The following is a 26,466-nucleotide window of genomic DNA, read 5'->3' as shown; positions in this document are numbered from 1 at the left end:
GAGCAAGCAGTGATAAAGGATTGTGTGTACATTTCTCTTCCGCATGTTGCTGACAAGTTATCCGTTGATTCTTAAGGACCAGGCGTTACCTTGTTGAATGTTTTACTGCAGGTAAGAGGGTAAAAGTCTCGCCTCTGTACTGTGCTCGAAGTCTTCTGTAAATGTCAGTGTTACACTTTCACAAAAAAAAATTAAGTCACAGCTTGACTGAAACAACTCTGATGTTTGGGATAAGTTATAACGTGTTTATTGCTGCTATTGCTATTCTAATTTATAGTTTCCCACAACCCAGCAATATACATGTTGGTGCAAAAGTTTACACTGACACTTGTTATTTCACCACATAACCATAATTTATACTTCACAAAAAAAAAAACTCTAAGATTTGAAATGTTTTAGGACAAGTCACTTAAAATCCAGATCTGATCTAAAGAAAGCAGTGACTTCTGACAGACAAAACTGAATTGAAATTTTATAATAAAAATTTTGAATAACAATAGATTGTTGGGGGGCACTGTGGTGTAGTGGTTAGCACTGTCACCTTGCATCTCCAGGGGCTGGGTTCGATTCCCAGGCCTGTCTCTGTGTGCATGGAGTTTGCATGTTCTCCCCGTGCTTGGTGGGTTTCCTCCGGGTACTCCGGTTTCCTCCCACAGGCCAAAGACATGCAGATTAGGCTAATTGGTATTACCAAATTGCCCATAGTGTGTGAATGAGTGTGTGTGTGTTTGTGTGCCCTGCGATAAATTGGCACTCAACCTTACTCCATCACTGCTTTTCACCCAGTCTGATCACACAAATCAGGAAAACCACTGTAATTAGTAAAATACAAATTATCAACAGCTCCATTAACAGATGGTTACAGATGTTTTCAGATTTGTAACCCGTTCCTATTTGTCTCTCATGGCATCTTTCAAAAGAACCTGCAGAACGTGTCATGTCAAGTCACGTGTCCGGTCATTTAGCGAGACCTTTGTCTGGCTGCGCGCTGCTCCTGAGCGGAGGAGTGTGAGGTGTTTCCTGTTCTCACAGCACAAGCTTGTAGAACGCTCAGGACTTGGTGTACTCTGCGGTGCGATGCTAATTAAGCATGTGTGATGGTGGAAAAGACTATCGGCAGGCCTAGGACTGTCTCACAGGACCACGCAGGGAGCTTGGAGGCATTCCCAGCTTTAAGTGTGTAAGAGGATCAGGAGAAAGCGGATAGAGAGGATTTATCTGTGGTGGCACTTCTGAGTGTTTCAGGTGTTGGACACGGCACAAGTGCTTTTTAGAAATCTGGAAGATTAAACAGATTTTAAAAATTGTCTTTTGTGAGAAATTACACCTTCTGTATAGTGTGGATTTTTTATTCAGACATTAATTATCCCAATTCTTTCAAAACAATATGTTACACAGACAAAAAATAAAACTTAAAAAAAAAAGAGTACAAATTTTGTGAGCATGCGTGTGACCTGGAGCTGAGCTGACACAGAGACTTGAGGGAAGAACTGTTCATGTAGCTCAGAGCCTCGTTGTAGCAAAGCAGCAGGAACGTCAGCACTTCAAACCTATGACAGGAAACATCATTCAGAAATGTTCAAACTATATATATATATATATATATATATATTTCTCTTTCCCATCCCAAGCCACGTAATTAATTACAAACAGTTCACTAAATTATGCAATGTCCTATGGTAAGGGGTCATTTAGATGCAACATCCTAAATGAAAAACTCAAAAGCTCAACATCAACAATACATTATTTAAAAATGCCCAGAAACTTTCCATTTACAATGATTTTCCCTACTGTCAGTGTTTCTCAACTCCGCTCCTGGAGGACCACCTGTCCTGCACTTTTGCTCTATGTGGTGCCCTGCATTCAGCTCATACCATTTGATATTTAGCCAAGCTAGTAGTAAATGTATAGCCCTGTCTACATAATTTATTTCAGCAGGATTAAATATTTATCTCCACTATAACAATACAATGAATTTAAAAAGGTCACTGCTGCTCAACACATTTTACATTTAACATCAGACAGACATGGAAATGAAGTGGGGCTTGAAATCTTTACCAGAGACCTTGGGGAAAAAAGCAGGGTAGACCCTAGTAGTGCCAACCCAAAGGGTCCAGAAACACCCACCCAACTGTACTGCCTGAAGGAAACCCATCGAGGATAAGGAGAATGTGCACACTCCATGCATACACACAGGTGAGTTTTAAACTTCCAGCCACTGTGTAATTGTTATATTTCAGATTTATTTATCATCAGCAGATTAAAATTAATATTTCTTATATATTATTTAATCTGTATGCACAGTGAATGTTTTTTTTCATCTAAGCCATAACAAACACTGACAATATAGAAGTGACATAGTGCACAATAAAATTGTATTTCTTTCTTTCTTTCTTTATTAAATATGTGAGGCTTGCATGTTATCACTGTTAGGGCGCACACTTTTTTTATTATAAAAATTATTTATTATAAATATTATTATTATTATTTTCCTTTTTTGAAAAAAATTATATCTCCATTATTTAAACTTTGCTTTTGGAAGTTTCCCACATTTTGATGGATGTACATTGTAAAAAATGTTTTGCGTCAAAACTGAAACGGTGTTAAAACAATGAAATTCATGAATGCACCCAAACACACACAGTCTGAAGGCTGCATTAACCACTCTCAATGAGGTCTAAATAATAGATGGAGCAAATGAATGCACTTGAATGTTTGATGAGCAGCTCCACCTGTTCTGCGCTGTGAACGTCTCTCTCTGGAGGTGCGGTCCACTGTAAACAACTCGACTGAGCGCGTGATTGGCTAGAGCTCCTTCGGTTAGGGCCATGGAGCCGATGGCAGAAGGCTACGAGAGATGGAATAAAACACACACACAATGACGAGAATCAGTTAAAAGAGGTTTGCAAGATGGAGATAAAGTATACCTCTTTGAACATACCTCATGGTAGACTGATGGTTTGGATAAGGAGGGGACAGTGAAGGATAACACTTTGCTTTGACCATCTTTATTAACTATTTCCTAAAGGGCAAGAAACCACAAAAATTAAATCACAACACATAAAAATGCAAAGTAAACAAATGATCTTACTAATACCACATGACCCTTCAGAAATCTGAACACACCTTTTAATTCCATGGTCTTTGCTGATTTTTATTTCGATCTACACTGTAAAACAATGCTTGAAGGCACCCGAAATATGCAATAATCTCTTTTGAACAGTTGATATTGAGTTGTATCTGCTACTCCTGCTCTATACAGCCTTAAAAGTTCTCTAACCTGAGGTACTGTTAATTGGTGATCTTTGAGGCTGGTAATTCTAAATGAACTTCTCTGCAGCAGAGAAGTTTTAGTCTTGGTTTCCTGGAAAGGTCTTCATGAGAGCCAGTTTCATCACGGTGCTTGATGGGTTTTGCAAATGCACTTGACAACACATTTCTTGTAAGAACTGTTCCAGAACAAATGACCTTCAGGTAGGTATAGTTTGCGAATGAAATTCTTATCGCTAATTGGATGAGACATCTGTTACTCAAGACATACAAGTAGTACTATCAAATGAAGTCAGAATAATTTTTAAAGCACATTTAACATAATTTAGTTGACCATAGTAATATATAATCCTAAAATACTGAATTGAATCCTTAAATGAAAATACATCTAAATGTCTGTGTGGCTGCAGCACTTCATATATACAGACTATATTTTGAGTGACAGATGTCTTGTCCAATCAGCAGATCTTCTTACCGCAGATTGGATGAGACATCTGCCACTAAAGATCAGCAATAAGAATTTCACTTGCAAACCACACATAAGCATGTGATTCTCATCGCTGATTGGACAAGACATCCATCACTCAAAATAAACAGGAAGTACTGCAGCCACACGGACATTTAGATGCATTTTCATTTAAGGATTCATTTCAGTATTATATATTACTTTGGTCAACTAAGTTGTGTTAAATGTGCTTTAAAAAGTATTCTGACTTCACTTCATAGTACTGCTTGTATGTCTTCAGTGACAGATGTCTCATCCAATCAGCAATAAGAATTTCATTCGCAAACTATACCTACCTTTTTCCGGAGTGATTTTTCCTTTTGTTTTCTTAATTCGTATTTTGTATCTGGATATGTTGTTGTGTTTTCTGTGTTATTTTGTTGTGTGTTGTTATTTTGTTTTCTTATACAGCCACTGTACAATTTTAACATTTATCTATTAAAAACTATAAAAAGCTTTTATACATTTATTACATTTCATTTTGTTAAAAAAAAAAAAAAAAGTTTTTTTTAGGATTTGTATTGCATCAGCCATAAAAATCTTTCCCCTTTCACTTCTCTTTTTTGTCAAGAAAATAGAAAAAAAGGGAAGAGGGGAAAAAAAAGGATGTCTAGTAACTTGTCCCCAAAAGCTTTTCAAGGGGAAAATGTAAAAGACCAGCTTCACGTCTGATGGTAACAAAAGATCTGACCCTGAGGACGACTTCAAGGTCCTCAAAGAAATCTTTAACAAATGAATGACTGCATATGGTTTGGAATGTGTTCATGCACAACGTCCCTGTGGAAGCGGTTACTATGGAAATGATGACGAGTTAAAACAAGTGCGTTACTATTTACTTTCTGGCCCAAAAAAAAAAAAAAAAAAGGTCTAAGATTTCATCGAGTCACCTTAAAGAACACTGTGGTGGTCAGTTCATGTGCAAAAATTATTCCTCGCTGCCAGAACAACTTTTTGAACAGTTTAAATCCTGGAATATGCCAGTTCTATCAGGAAATGAAAAACCTTATTGATGTCATAACCTGTTTATTTAGTACATTCAGGACATCAGCATGTAGCGCAGCCACATAAAGGGCACTTTTATATAGGCTAAGGTATGCAAGCATAATGATTAAAAAAAAAAAAAGTTGCGGTATGTGGGGGTTTAAATTGCCTGTGTATGCTTTGTGTATTGGTGCCGGGATTGAGCTCTCGCACTGGAGCGTGAATTTGGATCATCACCGACTGGACAGCTTTGGAAGAGCACTCTTGGTCCAAGATCGGCCTCCCGGTATTTTTCTGTCATTATTTCCGGTGAGACCGATTCATCTCTCCCATTACACACACACACAGCTGAAATAACCTGGATTTTGGAAATTTTACCCATACTCACACACTTATTTAATTTTTATATATTTTATAAATATTGTTTCTTTGTTTTGGTGCACATTTTGGTTTAGTTTTTTGTATAATACACTTTTGGTTTGGTTTAATGGTTGTAGTGTTGTCTTTCTTCTTCTCTGGTTTTAGAGCACCACTGGCACTTAAGGTAAAGAACTCTATATAAGTGTAACTCAAGTTTAAATCAAGCTTAATTTGATTGTTACAAACTCGTACAGTGGACGCTATGCTTCGCTTCATGCGCTTCCCTTCTTACCCTGTACATCACTCTGGAGTAGGCTCAATCTGGACTCACCAGGCCACATGACCTTTTCTAAGTATCCAAAGTCTAATCCTAATATGAAAAATGTAAATGCCCTTACTGTCAATACTGAACATAGCTCTGATTTCTACTGTTTTTCTATTGCAACTTCACAAGTGTTAAAGTGATCTCCATTCATGCTAACCGCATTCCTTACACAAATTTGATGGATCAGGACCATCCTTCCAGGTTTTGATAATGTAATGAAGTCACCCAGTTTCAGTAACAACAAATCTCCCTAGTTGTTTTCTTTGCTTGATGCTGCTCAATAATTTAACCCTAGCAGCTTTGTTTTTTGCCAGGCATGTTTGTCAACATAATTTAAACTGGCTATGATGTTTTCTTATTCACTGAAATTTAGCTGCCAGTTATCTCAAAAACACAGTATAAATATCAGAAAACTAATCCTAGTTTGATTCCATTTTGTTCTCAATGAGGTACCAGCTTCACTGAGGCATTCAAGAGCGCTGATGAAATCGCTAATGTTTTACAATCCTTAAACAATGCATCTTTGTGTGTGAATGAGCAGAATCTAATGGAGGAAATGTTCCCCTCGGGGACAGAGTGAGCCTTCATGGCCAAGGCAGCATAAAAGTCCAAAGGCGAACATTTCCACAGACAGAAAATAACATCGTTCATCTGTCTGTGTGTGTTTAAGAGATAGTATCTTTAGCTTTCAACAAGCAGATGAGAGCACTCTCTCTCTCTCTCTCTCTCTGGGAGAATGGCTGAATAAAGTGGCATTCCCACACTATAACAAATCCCTCTTAAAGCTTTATTTGATAAAACTCCAGGTTACTTTAGGGCACAGGGGTGACTCTGAAGTCAATAATGTCAGGATGATTAAACGCCTCCTGACACTGTGGACGCCGAGTGATTGGCAGTTGACCTACTCTGTTATTCAGAGTGCCGTGGAGAGAAAAAGGCAGGGGAGCGAGTATAAAAGGATCCAGACAGACATGGAGATCCTCCTCCTGGGGTTCCCTTCCCAACTAATGCAGACTGGTCTATTAAAAAAAAACTAGATCTAATCAGCTATGCTTTAGTCTTGCTTTAATGCTTGTTTGGCTCAGACCGAAGCGAGCTAAATGAAACAATAATTAAATTAAGGCATATACAGAGTTGAATTACATGCTTGTAGTAAGGATTCAATACATTAGATGTGCAAATCCATATTTAGTTTGGATTTAAGCACTAGAGGCTTTATGCATACATAAAATAAAATGGAAGAAAACAAAGATGCGTCTCAGACAAGTATGATTATCATCAGTTTTCTTCGTTGATGACCAAAATTTAATATTTATTTATTAAGCGTATAATGTTTAGTAGCTTAATTGGAAACTCATTACTCATCTAAGGCATTGAGCTATATTTGGGACATTATGGCTACATTCACATCACCAGCCTCAAGGGACTTGATTTAAATTTTTGTTCCCGAAATAACACAGACCTGATTTTTAGGGATGTCTGAACGCACAATTCTGATATTTCTCAGATCGGCTCTGAGCCACTTCGCTATATAGTCCTAGATCGAATACATACCTGATACACACTTATGCGACCTGAATAAGAACGGAACTAGATCAGAATTCATGCAACATTCCCCCCCTCTGTCAGCACTGGCAGCGCAGGGAATTCATTACCACAAAAATCAAATTGACTTGATTAAGTCCCAACCAAAACAAATTGGAAAACATCATAAAACAGTGAATGTTTTCTTCTCGCCTTTTTCTTTTTTTGTAAACACACTTGAGACCCACCTGAATGTTTAAAAATTATTTTAAAAAGTGAATTTTGCAAACCAGGTGCCCTTTTAAGCAAGCTGTAACCACAGCTGATAGGCGTTTCTTCAGCTAATTCATTATACCATAAGTGTACCTGTATTAACTGACCTTTTGATAAATAACGGAATATAAAAGAACAGATGTTTATTGGTTAACTAGCTGGCTTAACTTTAATTAATTAAAAAAAAGGATTTTATAAATAAAGTAGAAACATTATTCCTAACCATGTAAATCAGACTGAATCAAACTAATTAATAAGTTAAGCTCTTTTAACCCTTGTGTTCCCCCATCTCTACTGACCAGGTTGTAGATGCCGAGCAGAAGAGCCTCGATGCAGCCGCTGTGGTGAGGGTTCCGTCCGGCGCTCACTGACAAGTAACTCCACGCCAGCTCAGGCAGGAACTGCATGGTGAAGCGCTGAAGACCAGCCACTCCACTTCGGTAGAACTCAAACAGCTGGTGGCATACTGACTCCAAGAGCTGTGTGTTAGAACGATAGGGATTTACCTGTTTAACTCACATCAACAAGAACAAAAAAATTACCAATCCCAACATAGTGTTGCTTCACTCTCTGTATTTAAAATAAACCAATACAAATGCAATTTGATGAGAGAATAACATCAACTCTGAGAGAATACAATCTCATGATATAAAGTGGGCATGATATGGATTTGCAAGTCCATGCACTCACAAGAGGCTGTGAATATCAGTAATTTTTCACACACAACGATGAGACTGGAAGCCTAACCTGATTCCCCATTTAAATGACTGGCAGCCCACACTAAAGTCACATCATTACACCGCTCTGCAATTCCCCAAAAGCATCTCAGTGTTACACAGCTTACAGCATGCTAGGTTTAATATTAGAACCCAATTAGGGCCTCATTAGCACCGACAGTTATTAGCAATGAGATGCATGTTCACAGTTTAGCTTCTCTAAGCAAGGTCAGTCTTGCTTAGAGAGAGAGAGAGAGAGAGAGAGAGAGAGAGAGAGAGAGAGAGAGAGAGAGAGAGAGAGTGAGAGAGTGAGTCCTCATTTTCCATTTCACATCATTCACAGCTTGTTCCACATTAGTCTTGAATCCTGTTAATGTTGCAGTTTATTTTGCACGACACTGGAAATATTTTTACTGCTGCTACTGCCGAGTAATACAAACATGTTGACGATACATAAGCTAATGTAAAAAAAACTATTCAGTTGTATTGTTACTTATCACGATTCTTTTGATATCTGGTTGTCTGGTATTGAAATACAAACAGAATCGGCACCGAGGTGTCACGATAACATTATATCGGTTGGTCCTTGTCGATTCCCATACCTACTGATTACATAAGAACAGGACACCTTATTACAGATTAAGCCAAAATAAAAAATAACAAAGGACAAATCATTGTGTTGTTCTTCATTTGACATACTTTAACACCTTATATTCGCCATGTTTCACCTAAATGACACGAAAACATTATTACTTATACTTATTATAACTCATTATTAGTCTTCCCACAACGCGCAAGTTAACTAAGCTAAGTTTAATTACTTCACAATGGCAACGTCGCACTATGATCGAGCCTATGTGCTGCAGTAACAGTGATACACTGATAATCGGTTCAACTGAAGTTTAAAATCAGACACCGGCAGTCAAAGAAACGTGTGCAATGCTCCTGCATCACAGTGTGACAGGAATCTTTAAATAGTATTTGCTCTTGTTTCACCTCAATGTATAATCAGGTTGTAAACTACTAGAACTTGTGGTTGAGATTCGTGCAACTCAAGGAAACCTGTGGCTTTCAAAAGTATCTGTAGTGCAAAATTTCACCATGAGATGGGTTTTCCCAGGCAGACAAATGCATCAGCTGATCTCACCGCACTTGCTCAACACTCAGATTTCAAATTCTATGGAGATACAACATCTATAAATTATTCTTTCAATAAAAAAAGGGGACCAATTCATATAAAACCCAGCAGTGTAACATTTTTACTTTTACTGTTAAAAATAAATCCTCTAATGCTTGAGACATGCTTGCCTCTGTAACAGTTTGATCAAATTGGCTTTGTGCGTGCGTGCGTGACAATGCAGATGGTAACATCATGACTATGGCTCTTTCACTGAACTAGACTGTGGACTAAATTGGAAACTTTTGCCCCGAAGAGTTGCAGCTGGTACCAGTCTGGAAATAGAGAACTAAAGCCCACACACAAACCCAAGGCACATTTTAAAGATCCACCCCGCCCTCCCTTTTGATTTCTTACATAAAACACAAACAGAAGACTAACACAGGAGACAAACACAAAAAAGCTGGAGTCTTACATCGCTGTAGTTCTCTCGGATAACTTTATAGAGAGCAGGGACCAGAGAGGACTTTTCCTTCAGAGACGCAGCGTAGCTGGAGATGGCCGTCTCAGGAAGCGTCTAAAAAACACACACACACAAGGTCACAGAGAGTACAACATTTACTCAATCAGGAGAAAAATAACTTTGTTAACAGGGCAAGGGTTTAAGTGCTTCATTGGTTTGCACTTTTATTTGGTTTATTTGGTAATTTTTCATTAAAGGCAGCCTACAAAATAAGACATAATGAAGCTCATGATCACAGTCAGGGGGCAGTTAGGGGTTTAAGAGGCATTACATAAAATTGTATTTTCCTTTTCACAATTAAGATTTTTAACAGTTAGGTGGGTGATATTAATTTTTGTGCGTCGAGGCATGCCTCATTCCTGCCCATGTCCCCACCCGATCTCACACACTCTCAGCCACTTCCTCATTCTGCCCCACTTGCTAATTCCTGCCCATGTTTCCACCCAGTCAATCATGTCTGCCCATGACTCCACCCACTTTCTCATTTCTGCCTATTAACTGACTCAAGTCCATGTTTCCACATACAAATTTACACCTGTCCATGTCCCCACCTACTTCATCATTTATGTCCATTCACTCAAGTACATGTTCCCACCTGCTTACTTATACCTGCCCATGTCCCCACTCCCTCATTCTCGCCCATACAGTATATATATATATATATATATATATATATATACACACACACACACACACACACACACACACAGTTTAAGCCTACATAAGTCTGCCCAGGCGGATCCCAACAGCTCAGGCTTTGAGGCAGACGTGTAGAGACAGGCCTGATGGACAGGGCAGCTGTGGGGGTTCAGGGGATTTCCAAAGGATCTCATTTCAATATGCCACTCTGTTCTCCCATCCTCCCTCTCTTTTCTTTATCAGAAACATGCCTGCTATGAAGCCAAGCTCCCGCTCCGCCTCCATGCCTACAGAGAGGATCCTTCTGCTGAACACTTTAGAGGGATCAGCACTTGAGGGGGTGTAAGTGCGTGTGTGTGTGTGTGTGTGTGTGTGTGTGTGTGTGTGAGAGAGAGTGAGAGAGAGAGAGAATTATAGAGTTTAATAGAGATGAGGAAAAGGAAGGAAGGAAATGACCAGGAGGCAAAAAAGCAAAAGCAAAAGAGAGTTCATGTTTAATAGTCACTGCTGCTATGAGAGGAGACTGACAGGTACGCCCCAAAGTGACGGGTATGCTCCAGGCATCTAGCCTTCTGTACACCAACACAACCTGGACGAAGGGACGACAACAGACTTTAAGTACTCACCTTGAACTCAGACAGCCATTCCTCCACCAAACCTTGGTCCATCGCCAGCATTGTTCCTCATCTGGTATAAAGAAACTTCAGTCTGCAAATCAACGTTCACATACACATTACAACACTACACACACACAAGGACCTCCAAGATACATAAACTGATCTTAGGCCATGAATGATAAATGCTTAATCTTTTAAATCCATGAGTGCTTCTCAGACAACCCGAATATAAATATATACAGTGTGTATATATATATATATATATATATATATATATATATATATATACACACACACACACATACAGTATATATATGACCCAAAACACACATTAGATTACATAGCATTTTATTAGCCAGTTATCAAACATGAACAGAATACATGTCGGGAATCTCTAGTGTTCTCAATAAACACATCGACATCAACATATAAAAAAGGTACAAGTGAGGAGGTCCAATAGATAATTAGTGACATAAGAAATGCTTTAAAAAAATCATTTGTACAACAGGCATTCAAGTGAAACTGAGACTTTTGATGCCAAATAAGTAAAACCTGCCTTTATTTCTCTATATAATTCATAATCAGAGTTTGACCTGTGCTCTGATACCATCTAGGTAGAATGTTCTCTTAGTATGTCGGAGCCTGCTTCATGTCTGAAACGCTTCCCAGGAACTCCTCTAATGTCTTGGAGCACGGTCAGGACTATACGAGGGATGTGGCAGTAACTCCCAGCTGAGTTCCTGTAATGTGTAAGTGGTATTGGTGAATGATTGTGTGCAGAGTTCACTCTTTACATGGTGGCAAAAAATTATTTGTCAATTTTCAAGGATCGGGGCATTGCACATGCCAACCAAAGCCACAGCCACGCACCATTGTGAGCACCATAACACACTCAGAGGTCAATCTTATCCGAGCTCAAAGACGCCCGTGATTGGCTTGAATGATCGCCATGATCGATGTAAAAGGTAGAGTGCCTCCCTTCCCAGCACGTAACGCTCCCCAGCAAGGAGTCTCATTATGAGAAACATGCTCACAGAGTCATAAGAAACCTCATAGAAGGTCCCAGTTTGACTTGAACGCCACTTGCGTTCAAGTCAACACCGCGGAGCATTGATTCACTCACACAGACACATCTGTGAATAGCTCCGCCTCTCAGTGCATGCGTGAACGTAAAGCGCTCTCGTGGTCACTGAACGATTAGTCAAAGTCAAAGTGCCTCAGACCTGCAGCGATCAGTTTAAAGATGGCGGGTTGGGAAGTGGATAGTAAGCAGGTCGACTCAATACAATGTCCAACAGAAGGAATCGCAGAGACGAAACTCTTCAAAGAAGTTATTAGTAAGCATGTAACCTGGCTAGAAAGGATAGCTGAGCTCATGTGCGCACACAATTATATGTAAAACAAACCTTAATGTTTCGTAATTTTTTTTTATTGATTTAATTCCAAATAAAAATCTGCAATAAACCTGTTAACCACCGACATCCCTATAGTTCTGTATATAACTATACAGAATGTCAACAAATGGGCATCTAATGAATTAATAAAATTAGCCTCATCATAAGAAAGATATTAGTTTCCTCAGAAGCACAAATGTTTTCTCCAAGAAACAGAAAAAGATATGACCAGGAACATTTCTGCACCGCATTAATGTTTCGAGTCCATTTTTCACTCACACAGTAGGTAAAGTCAAAAATCAGATCTAGACTAACAGCATTAGAGGTGCTCGCTGCTTACACACTCACACACTCACACACTCACTCACTCACTCACTCACTCACACTCACTCACTCACTCACACTCACTCACTCACTCACACACACTCACTCACTCACACACACTCACTCACACACACTCACTCACTCACACTCACTCACTCACTCACTCACTCACTCACTCACACTCACTCACTCACTCACACTCACTCACTCACACTCACTCACTCACACACTCACTCACACACTCACTCACACACTCACTCACACACTCACTCACACACTCACTCACACACTCACTCACACACTCACTCACACACTCACTCACTCACACACTCACTCACTCACACACTCACTCACACACTCACTCACTCACACACTCACTCACACACTCACTCACTCACACACTCACTCACACACTCACTCACACACTCACTCACACACTCACACACACACTCACACACACACACAAAGACTTCCTCTCCAGGGAGCAGTGAAATGAAATGGAGCTATAATGAGAGTAGTTTACCTGCAGCATCAGAGCATCACTCAGCCAGCACACGATCCTCTCTCTCTCTCTCTCACACACACACACACACACACACACACACACACACACACACACACACACACACGCGCGCGCATACATGCACACCGTTCAACAAATTATCACGTACCCGTGAAAGGACGATGTCGAGAGAGATGGACAAGCTGTAGAAGCGCGTGCTGATGGCAGAGATGTGACACAGTCATGAGGAGTCAAGCGAAGACATACAGAGACTCGCAGCTGAACACTAAAGAACGAGACGCCGATGTCACATACATCTGTGTCCTCTTAGTCCGTTACTCTCACAGCAGGACAGGCAGATGTACTCCCTCTAACTGAACATAATCCTTATGTATTTTAACTCATATCTCTCTCAGACCCTGCTCTTACCTTCTTTCCCTCTTACCATGACAAGAGAGAGAGGGAGAGAATGAGAGAGAGAGAACAGGGGGTGGACAGAGAAGTCTCACAGCAGCGCTTCCCCTGGGTCACTGGCGTTACATAAGAGTGTATATAACTACACGGTAGTGTAATCACAGATAGAGGGAAAAAAAGAAGGAGAGCGAGGAGGAAGGGAAAGAAAAGCCTAAAAATGGACAGTTGGGAAAACGGACGTGGAGAATTGCAGAAGGCAAGAAATATGATAAAATGGAGACTGAACAGACCGAAACAGAGCTCAAAAAGGATGAACAGAAAGAGTCAGACAGAGAGAAACAAAAATATGTAGACAAAAACAAGAAAAACACAGAAAGAGAAAATGTCAAAATGGCAAAGAGAAATGGAGAGCAAGAAAGAGAATGAGAGAAACAACACAGAAATAGAGAGATGTAGGCAAAGACAGAAATAAATGGAGAGAGAAACACACATACAGACAGAGACACACAGACAGAGGGGCTTAAAAAAAAGACAGGACAAAAATGAGATGCAGGCAGGCAGAGAGAGAGAGAGAGAGATACAGAAAGAGATGTTTAGGCAGGAAAAAAAAGAGAGAAAAGAGAGATGCAGGCAGAGACTGAAAAAAAAAGGGAGGGAGGGTTATTGATTTTATCCTACAGCTCTTCTGGGATTAGTACATTAAGTACTGGGTTAAAGTGAACTGAACATTTTTTGCATTTGTCCCCACAGCCATCGATAGCAAAGGTTCCAGTCGTATGGTTTTGGTACGTGTTAAAGGTCGATTTTAAAAACAAAAACAAAAAATAAGCACTAACTAGTGGGTGGAGCTAACAGTAGTGTGTGCTGGTTAACACACGCTAACACACAAAACAAAACATCATTCACACTTTCTTCCATTTTTAATGAGCGCTGGTGAGTTCCAGCTATTAGCGGAAACAGGAAACGATGTGGTGAAGTTAATGCATGTAAGAAATGAAGTCATTTGTTGAGTAGAAATGGGAGCGAGGGACTACCATAAACATCCCCCCCCCCATTCTGTTAAACACAATTTTAAATTGGTAAAATCCTTTTTTGCATGGGATCGCTCAAACCGTACACGCCCATGCCTTTACACAAACCACACTGACAGCTAGTCTTAAGACTCGCACATGTGTTAAAAACTCTCTCAAACTAAACTCTTCACACATAATGCTGATGCTACACTAATGAAAAAGCTTTAAAATAATAAAAAAAAATTAAAAAATTTATAATATTCATGCATGTTTTAAAACAGGATAACTGATTTCCCCATCTACAGGTCGGTTTTCAGTAAAGGTATTAACTGCTTACTGCAGGAGATTTATCAGCATGCTAACGCAGTAATACCAGGATGGCAGATAATCTCTGATCAGCTGATCATCTTGGAGAGCTAGACTTATCAGCTTCCTAACTGGGATATGTGGGGGGGGGGACAATCATTTCACTATGCTGACACTGGAAGACAAATAATTGAATCGCAATCTTAAATGCCAAAATGTGCAGTTCCTCAAATGACCATTAGGTGGTTGGCTTTAAATGTGAGTCAATCCTTATAGACTGCCATGTTAAAATGTGCAACTTTACCACAATAATAAACATTTGCAGCCTGATACCCCAAAAAAAGTTTTGGTCACTATAGGTGCACTTCCATTTACGAAAACTGTAATGCAATTTACAACAGTCCATTTTTCGATATACAGATTACCCGAGGATTTGGACAGAGTTGGCTCCCGCACTAGAGCTCCCACAGATGAGCTTCAAAACTGGTCTTCCAACCAGTAGGTGACATCATGAAGGGTTTTTCTGGGGGATTTTTTGGTGCACACTTAAGTATTCAGGAATCTGAGATTATTTAGAGGTGAAGGAAGTTGTCTGCACTTTTAGAGAACAGTCTATGATATTTAAGCAGATGACCTGCACAAAAAAACAAACAAACAAACAAACAAAAAAACATTCTGGTGACATTCTTTAAGAAAAACACATCCAGTTCTGATATCTGGTTCAAGTTCATTTGCTGTCTCATTCTCATTACTCTTTTTTTTTTTTTTTTTTTTTTTAAATGGACAAATATTCTAAACCTGCAGACCAGGTCTCCATCAGAGACTTTCAGTCTGGCACCATCACGACTTGTTCTGCATGCAATGGCCTCACCCTCGATACACATCCCTCGAGCGATGACAAGAACGCCTACGATCTGTTTTGGTGACCGGGAAGGAACAATAATAGATAAAAATTTTAATAAAGAGAGACTGAAAAGAGATTTGTGTTTAACTCCTTTCCTTTTCTAGAAGACTGGCCTCTAATCTCTCGTCACCTCGTCAGCTCAGCTGATTCGTTCATGACAGGTAAATGCGTGTCGGCCTTGCGTACAAGAAAAGCAGGAATGAAAACTGCTTTGCATAAGCGGTCTGTCAAGTTGTGTTAAAAAAAAAATTATAATAATACTTGACAACCTAAAACACACACACACACACACACACACACACACACACACACACACACACACACACACACACACACACACACACACACACAAAGCATAAAGCCACTGATGAGGGATTACAGAGGGCATGATTAAACCACAAACCGAATCATCTTAAAAAGATTAAAAAAGAAAAACTGCCCTAAGCTATGGGTAACTGCATCTCAGCAGCCATTTTGGATGAAGCATGTTAATCTGAATCATAAATCTTTTCATTTTTAAGTATAAGAAAAATCACAATGCCTTTTTTTGGGACCAAAAGTAGATACTTAACCTTAAAGGTAGTCCAGAGAACTGCTGCCACTGAGAGTGCTTTTAAACTGCTAATAAGTCAGTTTACAAAAAAAACAAACTAATCATTAGTTTCAATCATTGATGAAAACATATATATCAATGGTTCTCAAAGTGTGGGGCGCGCCCCTCTAGTGGGGAATACATACATGACAGGTGGGGCGCAATGAACGGGAGGGAATTAGTGGAAAATAATAGGAAAGTACCTATTATAATTCATGCTTTTCTTTATTGACAATAAAGATCGGACACTCGAAACTAAACAATCACATGCAAAGAAATGGATCATTAATACAAGTAAATTAAAATAACATCAGAGAAAAAGTGGAACCATAGCGCAACAATAACGGTTTAACGTCGGCATGTTAATTGCAGAGGAACAATATATAAGGAAACATTCGGTATTATGTATGTAATTTCATTTTATTCCAATGTGTATGCTGATGTTTCTGTATTTTTGTTAAAAATTAATATTTTATCAGGCAGTACCAGTCTGGCATTTCTAGTTTCCAGTGTGGTCACAAATTGCTTTTTGATCCTTCAGGCGCTGAACAGAAGGGAAGATCAATATCGTTCTACGCTTTTTGTTGGTGTGCGGCATTTTGCGATGATCCCTAAATCACTCGTTGCGCTGTAGAGAATAATGGTGTTTATGCTTTTAAACTTGTATAATTTAAGGCAGATGTAGCTGAAAGACAATGTAGAGAGGAAATATATCTGGGTATCTTATTCGCGGGTTTATTTACGCAGCTATTGAATTGGGGGTGCGAATATAAAACTTACTTTACCGCAGACACAAACCGGTGTTATGCGCTAAAGTGCCCCCCTGCCACGGATTGGTTTGTCAATGTACAAATAACAAATTATTTATTACAAATTACACTAAAATATTGTTTGTGGTGAAAAATTATAGGAAACGATTTTTATTATAAAATAAGCAATATAAAAATATACATGTTTTATATGAAAAAATATATATAATTTATATATTTTTCCCCTATACAACATTTTTATATTGCTTATTTTATAATTAAATTTGTTTGTTATAATTTGTAATTTGTAAACCATAAATCTATGAATTTATGTTCTAATATATTATTTGAAAGAGATTATGTAGGGGAGGCAATCCGTGGCAGGGGGGGGGGGCATTTTAGAGCATAACACTGGGTCAGTAGCATACTGTATGTAGTGAGCATAATATCGTCAATGGATACATTTGTTACATGAACCCCAAAAAAGCAGGTGATTCAGCATCATCAGCCGAATCAACTAAAAAGCCTATGATGAAGCCTATGTTGCGCTTGGATTCATGGTGGTGATGGTGGGGGCAGAGGAGAGACCTGTGTGTGTTTTGTGTCTTAAACCGCTGGCAGCAGACAGCATGAGACCCAACAAAGTAGGAAGACACTTAGAAACAACACGCCCCAGTCACGTTAATAAGCCACTCGACTTCTTTGAAAGAAAGCTCTAGATAAGTGACGAAGTAAGCCTGTTATAACAATTGCATGTGTATTTTATCTGTTTTGAACTTGGCGTTATTTGATTTTTTTGGTTTAGAAATTGATATTTCAATAAATAGTACACTTGGCCATTTTCGTTATCATTTTGTTGACAAGTGGGGCTTGAAAATTCGCCCACCCTCTTAAGTGGGGAATGACAGAAAATGTTTGAGAACCACTGATATATATATATACAGTCATGGGGAAAAAAAAGGAAACAAACCTTTGCTTCATGAGCTACACAAATTGCAACCCAAATTACAGAACACATCATGCTTGGTTCACTCCCTGAGTTGAGATGAATCAGGATAGAATCAATTTCTCGCAATAGTAAACGTGGGCTGAGCCAACCTAGCTCAGGCGTTTTCGGTCACACCCAAGTGTGACAGCAATGTTCTGCTGTGACCTGCCTGAGATCAGCTAACACACACCAGGATTGAAGACTCAAATGTTTCACGATAGCGAGGTACATCATGGTCACGTCACTGGAAGAAGCTTTTAAACGGCATGGTCTTAACCGGGTGGAGTTACTCTCTGCCATGCATTACCACCACGGATTAACTTTTCCATAACGTGCCGCTACTTAACCACATGAGAACATACAGGCATGCTGTGAAAAGCTTCTGCAAGTCAAAAAGTATATGCTTTAATCATAAAACAAGTCACCCAGTTAAAAAAGCCCTTTCCTCTTAGCCCTGTTCAATTGAAGCAACAGTCTGCTACACAACCATAGAGTGAAAAGAAAAGAAAAGAAACAAATAAATCAAATAGGTTAAGTATCACGATTGTTTAGTGGCGATCCATGTATCGAAAACCCTATAACCCTTACTGTATTATATGCAACCTCTCATTATAGGTGTATAGCGACACAAGAAAGAAAAAGTTTAGAAAAACTAGCGCCTCGAGTGAGTGTACTAAAAAAAGCTAGTATTAGCAATTAGCATGCACGAAAACACTGGTGGCTTCTAGATGCCCGCAAATGACCAAACTGTCGTTAGTGGCAAGATGAGATTATTTCCGCAAACAGCATCATAGCATGAAAATATATTATCCATGATACCAACATCTGATATTCCAGTTTTAACAAAAGCTGTTTGAAACCTGTTACAATGATGCTGGTTGTTTTCAGGAAACGCTATGATTTTGAATACTAGATAAGCTAATTCAACATCACAGACATTTATGCGGAATTAAACCTCTTTTGCCTGAAAGCGAACTGAGTACTTCGTTCCTATTTACTATCGTTTTCTTCACTACTTACATCAGCAACATAAAGCTCCCCCGTGTCCAAGCTTACAAGGAAGAGAAGCATAGACGTCCGTCCCGCTACGGTGTACGACGGACACATACTGTACACACTTCCAGCGATTCCAACATTGAGTAGGCTCCACATCCTTCTTCAAATAAAAGGCCTCAAAAGGCATCATATCCTGCTGCATGTGTGTATGCGTCGTTACCCAGAAGACACAGTCTTTACTGTGTTTCTTCTGACTCTGATGACAGAGCACACACACTTACAAAGGCCTAATTACACCAAGTCTCTCTGGGTACGTTGGCAAATCGGCCAATTAGCGCAGTGTGGAGCTAATGACCTGACTGATCTCGATCTCTCGGGGTGCTCAGAACTTCGAAATCTCAGACAGACAGCAGCATTACTCATCTCGCACGGAAAAGCCTTACAAAGAAGGATGCTTCAGTGTTTAAGGAATGAAATCACTCCTCCTGCAGCTTAAAGGTTATTTAAAACATGCACACTACCAGTCAAAAGTTTGGACACGCCTTTTAATTCCTTGATGTTTCCTTTTTTTTTTTTTGCATCCTACACTGTAAAACAATGCTGAAGGCGTCCAAATATGCAATAATCCCCACTGAACAGTTAATATTGAGATGTGTCAGCCACTTATGCTCTGCAAAGCCTTTATAACAGCTCTAATCTAAGGTGCTGTTTGTTAATTGGTTGATCACTCTAAATGAACCTCTCCACAGTAGAGGTAAGTTTTGGCTTCCAGGGAAGGTCTTCATGAGAACCAGTTTCATCATGGTGTTTGATTGGTTTTTCAAATGCACTCGATAATACTGTTCTTGCAAGAAGTGTTCCAGAACAGTTGACCTTCATGTCTTAAAATAACCTTCATGTGTACTGTTGTTGTTATTAATTACCTAATGCCTGGTGTGTGACTTATTACATAGTTTTGAAAATCCAGTATTGTTCTTGAATTTAAAAAATAAATCCAATCTGGTATCAAAACTTTTAACTGGTACTGTTTATAGTAACTTTTTTTTTTTTAAGGAAACTTGGAGCTTTCTATTCCTGATCTTTCCACTTACAGAACAACTTTACGTCAAAGTTAACTTCAGAAAGCTTGAAAAGCTATATATTAGGGATGCACGATATTAGAAAAATATCCAATATGCAATATTGTTGTTGAATATTGCGATAATGATATTTCTTGCGATATAACATTTCCCTAGAGAAATGCATTTATTATTATTATTGGCCATTTTTTAAAAATCATTTATATATGTAATGATAATACTAAAATAAACAGGTAATAGATATTCGTCTGATGCAATTAAATCAAATTCAGGCTAAACAAATAAACATTATTAAACAAAAATTAAATAAGAAAATACTATTAAGTGTAGAGATATAAGTATAAAGATATAAGCGGGTATAATAAAAGTAAGGGCCCATCTGATTGGTCATATTTGGACACAAATGCTTGGCACATAAATTTCATTTATCGCAACTCTTTGCGATACAGATATCGCGCATACCATTATCGCGATAACGATAATTTTCCGATATATCGTGCAGGCCTACTAAATATGATATCTACGTTGCTTAAAGTGGGTTTTGAGTTCCACCACTGTAACAAATAAATAAAATCAAAGAAAGCCCCAGCCCCAGTCCTGGAGGTCCCTGAAGAACCAGGTTTGAGAACCGATGCTTATGAAAAAAAATATCAAGCATATGTGACGTGTCAGCACTGATGTTTGACTCTACTTCATTCGATAGACCAGGAATCACTGAGTAACTCATGACAGATGGTGACTGAGAGACAAAACACACCAAAACATTCTGTCCACTGTGACTCATTTGTGCTTTGTGGAAAGAGAACTAAAGAGTTTGGAAAACATTTTTCAGCTGCAATGGAAATGAACCTCATGACCGTGTTGAAGTATCCGAGATCCAACACTAAAAGAAGAGTGTCTGGTTTAAAGGGCTAATGCCACCTCCTCTGCCTGGGGCAATCTGCAGCTCCGATGGTGTCTCTCCTCAGGCTTGGAAACTGGCAGGCTGGCTAATGAGAACGGATGAGATCGTGATAACAAAAAGAGACAAGCTGAGACCTCATTAAGGCCCGGCATTTGACCTTTTCACTGCCTGTCATTGCTGCCTTGCCATGGATAGTGTGTGTATACTGTAGGAGCACTGCCACTAAACGATGAGGAGACCAGTTTTGTTTGGAAAGAAGCTACAGACACAAAAGGATCAATCTTGTTTTATGTATTCATGCTCACACGACAGTGAAAATCAGATTTTGAATTGAACTGATATGTAGGATTTCCCCCCCCGCCAATCGAGTTCCTTCACTCCACTGTGGTCATGCCATCTGTCCTCCGGAAAAGCCTGATCAACCCAACGCCTTGACCATGTCTGTGTTTATGCGTTGTGACTTATGCTAGCTGATTTACAAGAAGGCAGGGACAAGGCTGCTTGTTCTTTCAGCTTTATTAGACACATCCTACAAAAATACTGTCTGACCTTTAAGCATTAAAAATAAGGAGGAAAAACACACACACACACACACACACACACACACACACAGAGATGAGTCAGGAAATGGCTGATGGTGAAGTGAATGCAAAATTTAGACAGATGTAAAAAAAAAAACATTTTTAATCACTTTATAAAAAAAAGGGGAAAAAAAATGGCAAGAACAGGAGGGAAACAAATTTCTGATAACATGTCTACTGCATACAAAACACGGATAAGCAATAAAACACCACACCTAATCCTTAACTATTTATCCTCCAGCAACCACTACTGTTGTAACTATTACATATATGGAGCCCAAAAGTCCACTGATAATCTGAACAATAATAAAGTGGGAATCAAACTGCATCAAGTAAACACCTCGATCGGAAAATCTGAATGAAATTGCGGTAAGAACAATGTGAGATGCTTAGCCTAAAATAAAAAAAGGCAAGAGAGAGAACGAGTGATGGACCAAATGACATGACTTATATTACTGGAGGAGTTAGCACAGGATATACCTCTTGGTGTGGTAGGAATATTTAAGGGGCTTTCACACTAGCCATGATTGCCTTGTACACCTGTGTACCTACACACTCCGATACAGCAGGAGGCAGTATGCACCTGGTTACAGGAGTACACGTACACACTACACCTAATATTATTGATATTTTGTGGAAAACGTCGAGAATGACCCTTTCGCCTGCCTTCCTGCTTCATCACACTTATAAAACTGTGTTTCAGAGGACGAGCTCGCCACGTGCTGCACAGACATCTGCAGATGACGTCATGTTCTAAACAGTTGTTTACGCTCCAAAATACGCAAACGTACCAGACTGTGGGGTCACAGTGGCTTCTTCTCTGTGTACATCCGTCTCTGTATAATTCCTAATCGCCCATTTATAATAAACAATGGATTAAGGTGATTGTCTAGTTGCAAACTGTGTACGTAGTCGGAAAACTATATTATGCTTACCTTTGTAACGTTAGATGGTTTATAACGATGTTTGTCAAAGATTAAGAAGTCATGTAAACACATCAGTAAACACATCGCATCTCGTATCTCTCTCAGTAAGCTTCTCCGCTTTTGTTGTTGTTGCTCGCGGCAGCGTAACAGCCCATTAATTCATGCCCATGCAGTGATGAGAAAGACAAATCGAGTCGATACATGTCCATTCTTTTAATTTCTGCATTGTCAGGCGATATTACAAACTTCCGGGTGGGTTCCGTACTTAAATCAAACCAAAAACTACTTTTGTGCTTCAAATGCTTATGATCAAATGCTTATGATCTCTGCTTTGGACGGATGACGGCAAACACCTTGAGGTAATTTCTCTCCAAAACTGTGGCGTTTGTGACTCTGCTTCAATCTTTACCATTGACTTGTGTTTGTAAATGCGTATCCAACACCTTGACACTGCATTTATTATACCTTGTCAAAATTTTCAAACCATAGCACTGTGACTGATCCCCCCCTAGTGTGCCTAGTAAACTGGAAACTAAATGTAAATCTGAATCTGTTTACACAAAGATAGCACTTTCATATTATGAAAAGCCAGAAGTATTTACTTCTTAACCAAATTCCAGAGACATTTCAGAATGCTGGGATTAATTTATTAAATGTCTCTCTCAGTGTTAACACATGAGGCGTCCAGGCCACACATCCACACTGAGAAATTTAGCAAGACGAGCTTTAGTTACTGTGAGGATGTCTGTATTCGATCAGTATGAGCAAAAACTTGAGCTCTGACAGCGAGATTGCATCAAAAATGGAAAAGAAACTGTGTTTGATGCATGGGTAAGTCTGACTCTAAATACCAGTACCAACTGTCTAACTCAACCCTCCCTGCTCTGTACTTCACTCTCTGTATTTTCTATACAACCAAGTTACATTACTGACTCATATCGTGATTAATGTAGGGCTGCAACAACTAATCGATAAAATCGATAATTATCGATAATGAAATTCGTTGTCAACGAATGCTGTTATCGATTAGTTGGGCTGCGCACGTTACTGAGAAGCGCGACCCCAAGATGCACAAATACACACAGCCGCTCACGCGATGGAGGTTACAGAAGCGCCGGCAGGAAAAAGCGCGCGCCCTGAGTCCTCCAAGGTATGGGAGCGATTTACATTAAACGCCTCTAAGAAGACGGTAACCTGCACGCTATGCAAGACCGAGCTTTCATGGCATGTCATGCACAAACACTTAAAGAGAAAACGTGTTGGTGTTACGGATAGCGAAACGTCAGCAGAGTCAGTAAAAACTGTATCTCCATCGTGTAAAAGTTGTATAGTTTAAGTGCTTTTAGTTTAAACTGTTTGCTAACTTCGGGACAGTCGCGCGCTAGATCTGTTCACGTGCTACTCGCTAGCATCACATTGCGCAATCACCTCATGAGCAACAGTGATTAGTTACATGGCGCTATTTTAGATCAGCTTAATTTACACGGTGTGAATAACAGTAGAATATTACATTTAGTGATTGTTGTGATTTTCAGCGAATGCAAATAACAGTATATTTGTGACTATTAGCTTTTTGCATTTCTACAGTTTTTTTTATAGTCCACTACAAAGTTAACTTGTAATTTACTGTGGTTTTACTTATGCATACATCATTTTATTATACAAAATTACATTATTTTAGCTGTTTATATCTTATCAACTGAATATATCAGTGTATTTTTTAACTATATATATATATATATATATATATATATATATATATATATACTGTATATATTATATACTACATTTCATTTAAGGTTTAAAATGTCCAAATTAAACATTATTAACTCTATATGTGGCTTTTGCATTTTTTTTTATTTATTAAAAAAATATTGTTTATTTTTATACATAAATAATACCCTGATTTATGTTTTTTTTAAAAATAGTTTTAAGCGAAATATCTAATGAAAGAAGCAGTTAGGTTTTATCCGATTAATCGAAAATATAATCGCCCAACTAATCGATTATCAAAATAATCGTTAGTTGCAGCCCTAGATTAATGTATTACCACACTGACTCCAAGATAATATTTTTCCTTCATTTTTATTTCTTTACTTTTCCTTAATTTTTTAACCTCTGTATTTGAGGTGGTAAAATGTTGCAGTGCCTTTATAATCCCACAGGTGGTGCGTTCTAAACTATTTACACATTGGCAGGCAGCACAACATCCTGTGTGGTAGGAGAGAATTATGTGAAAAAAACAATTAAAAAAAAAATTTATATCAAATCAGGATATTTCTAAAATCGCAGTACTAGCGTACAAATCAGATCGACACCAAGGTGTCATGATAATATTGCACCGGGTCGTCACTGGTGATTCACATCAAATGCATAAAGATCTCAATTTCTGATGTCTTAAACTTTTTTTCAAGGGACACACTTTTTAAAAATGACCCAATTCTCAGTGGTCATTATAAAATCATATGTGCATGAATGCATGTTAACTGATAAATTTTAATGCATTTACACGTCACTTTATTACCCTGAACAATAAGATAGGCATTTCTGAAGTAGGATACATATGATAAATCCCAACTTCATATTTATGTTCTATTGATAATATGTTCATTTTAAAAGTCAACAATAAAACTAGACTATACAAACAACACTTAATAAATGCATTTCTAGGTGGAGGTCACACACTATCTAATTATATTTTCTCTTCTCTCATTCTAACTGCAAGCAAAATTATGCCAGAAACCATAACAGTGGTAGAAAACTAACTAGCTCAAGGGTGTACTGCAGTCATAAACCATAAAGGGCCCCAACTGTGATCCACCTGTGGTTTGCAACCCAGTGTGTGGTAACCAGAGTTTTAAACCACTGAAACTTTTAAAAAGTTTTCCTCCGCAGCCTTAGCTATTCTCAAATCAAGACACCTTCTGCAAATAAATTTGCATAAAATAAAAAAAATGAGTAATTCTACTTGTGCCATAATTTCTGTGCAACTTCTTTTCCACTGACCTCTATTTAGATTTATTTCTATTTTACTGGAATACTACTTCTGTGGAAGAAGCACGGAAACCACAAAGTGCTGAGCTGCTGCAAGAACGCACTTCCTTAACAGGCTGAGAAAAGAAGATAAGACGTGAGCACCAACCACGCAGAGAAGACCAGCCCAGTGCAGACATGGTGTTTAGTTTGGTGCTGGAAAAGAAAAGCGATTCATCCACTTGTAATAATAGTAACCAAGCAGGTACAGAGCAGCAATCAAGTGCAGAGCAAACAGTGTCATGTTTGCTTTTTTACTCATTTTTCATATAAACATGTCAAAGCATCACCACGGCAAACCTGTTCATCCGGACTCTGCTCTGAACATGGACTGAACGTCTTAAGATACTGAAAGCACATGCTGGGATCATGTGAATCGAAATGTTACTTGGATTTTAATCAATTAAATGGATTTAATACTGAAATATGGAACATTTAAAGAAACCAGATCATGTTGTTGCTGCTATTTAGGTATTTTACTCTGATATTAATTTTTGTACAAATCCCTTCTTGGTTTAAAAATGCATAAAAAATTTTCTAGAGATGGGAATCATCAGAGATGACCGGATACGATATTACCACGATACTTAAATGCCGATCTGTTTTATATTGCAATTCTGTTAGTTTAATGTTGTTATAAATATGCAAATTTTATATTCATTTATTTAGATTTTGTTACAATCCCAAACAAATTTATAGCAAACTCCTACCACACAGAACGCTATGTTACCTGCCCATGTGTAATTAGTTTAGAGCACCACCCCAAACGGAAACATAAAAAAAAAAAAAACAATAAATAACAATAAATAGACTTTGGAATCAGTGTAATAATACCTAAATTGCCAAAAAAAAAAAAAAAAAAAAAAAAAAAAACGTGATACAGGGCTGAATATATTTTTTCCCCTCCATAT

The 26,466-nt window shown here is 38.6% G+C and overlaps 1 protein-coding gene across 5 annotated transcripts in view; it reads right to left on the bottom strand.

Annotated features, from left to right (window-relative positions):
* Positions 1-26,466, bottom strand: part of hycc1 (hyccin PI4KA lipid kinase complex subunit 1) — a 42,916-nt gene that overhangs the window by 8,219 nt on the left and 8,231 nt on the right. For 4 of the 5 annotated variants that reach the window (XR_008357776.1, XM_053492046.1, XM_053492045.1 and 1 more), the window contains 6 exons: positions 10,860-10,941; positions 9,547-9,648; positions 7,538-7,717; positions 2,942-3,022; positions 2,733-2,848; positions 1,455-1,550 (listed from right to left, as the gene is read on the bottom strand). Coding sequence is in view for 4 of the 5 variants with exons in the window: in XM_053492046.1 (XP_053348021.1) it covers positions 1,455-1,550; positions 2,733-2,848; positions 2,942-3,022; positions 7,538-7,717; positions 9,547-9,648; positions 10,860-10,910 (626 nt within the window). In the remaining variant the exon portion in view is untranslated. Of the gene's footprint in view, positions 1-1,454; positions 1,551-2,732; positions 2,849-2,941; positions 3,023-7,537; positions 7,718-9,546; positions 9,649-10,859; positions 10,942-13,239; positions 13,482-26,466 lie in introns of those variants that run through there. The other variant, XM_053492049.1, reaches the window with a different exon arrangement.

This window comes from Clarias gariepinus, chromosome 3 (assembly GCF_024256425.1).
Source record: "Clarias gariepinus isolate MV-2021 ecotype Netherlands chromosome 3, CGAR_prim_01v2, whole genome shotgun sequence".
Lineage (NCBI taxonomy): Eukaryota > Metazoa > Chordata > Actinopteri > Siluriformes > Clariidae > Clarias > Clarias gariepinus.
This window is presented reverse-complemented; position numbering and strand designations above follow the sequence as displayed.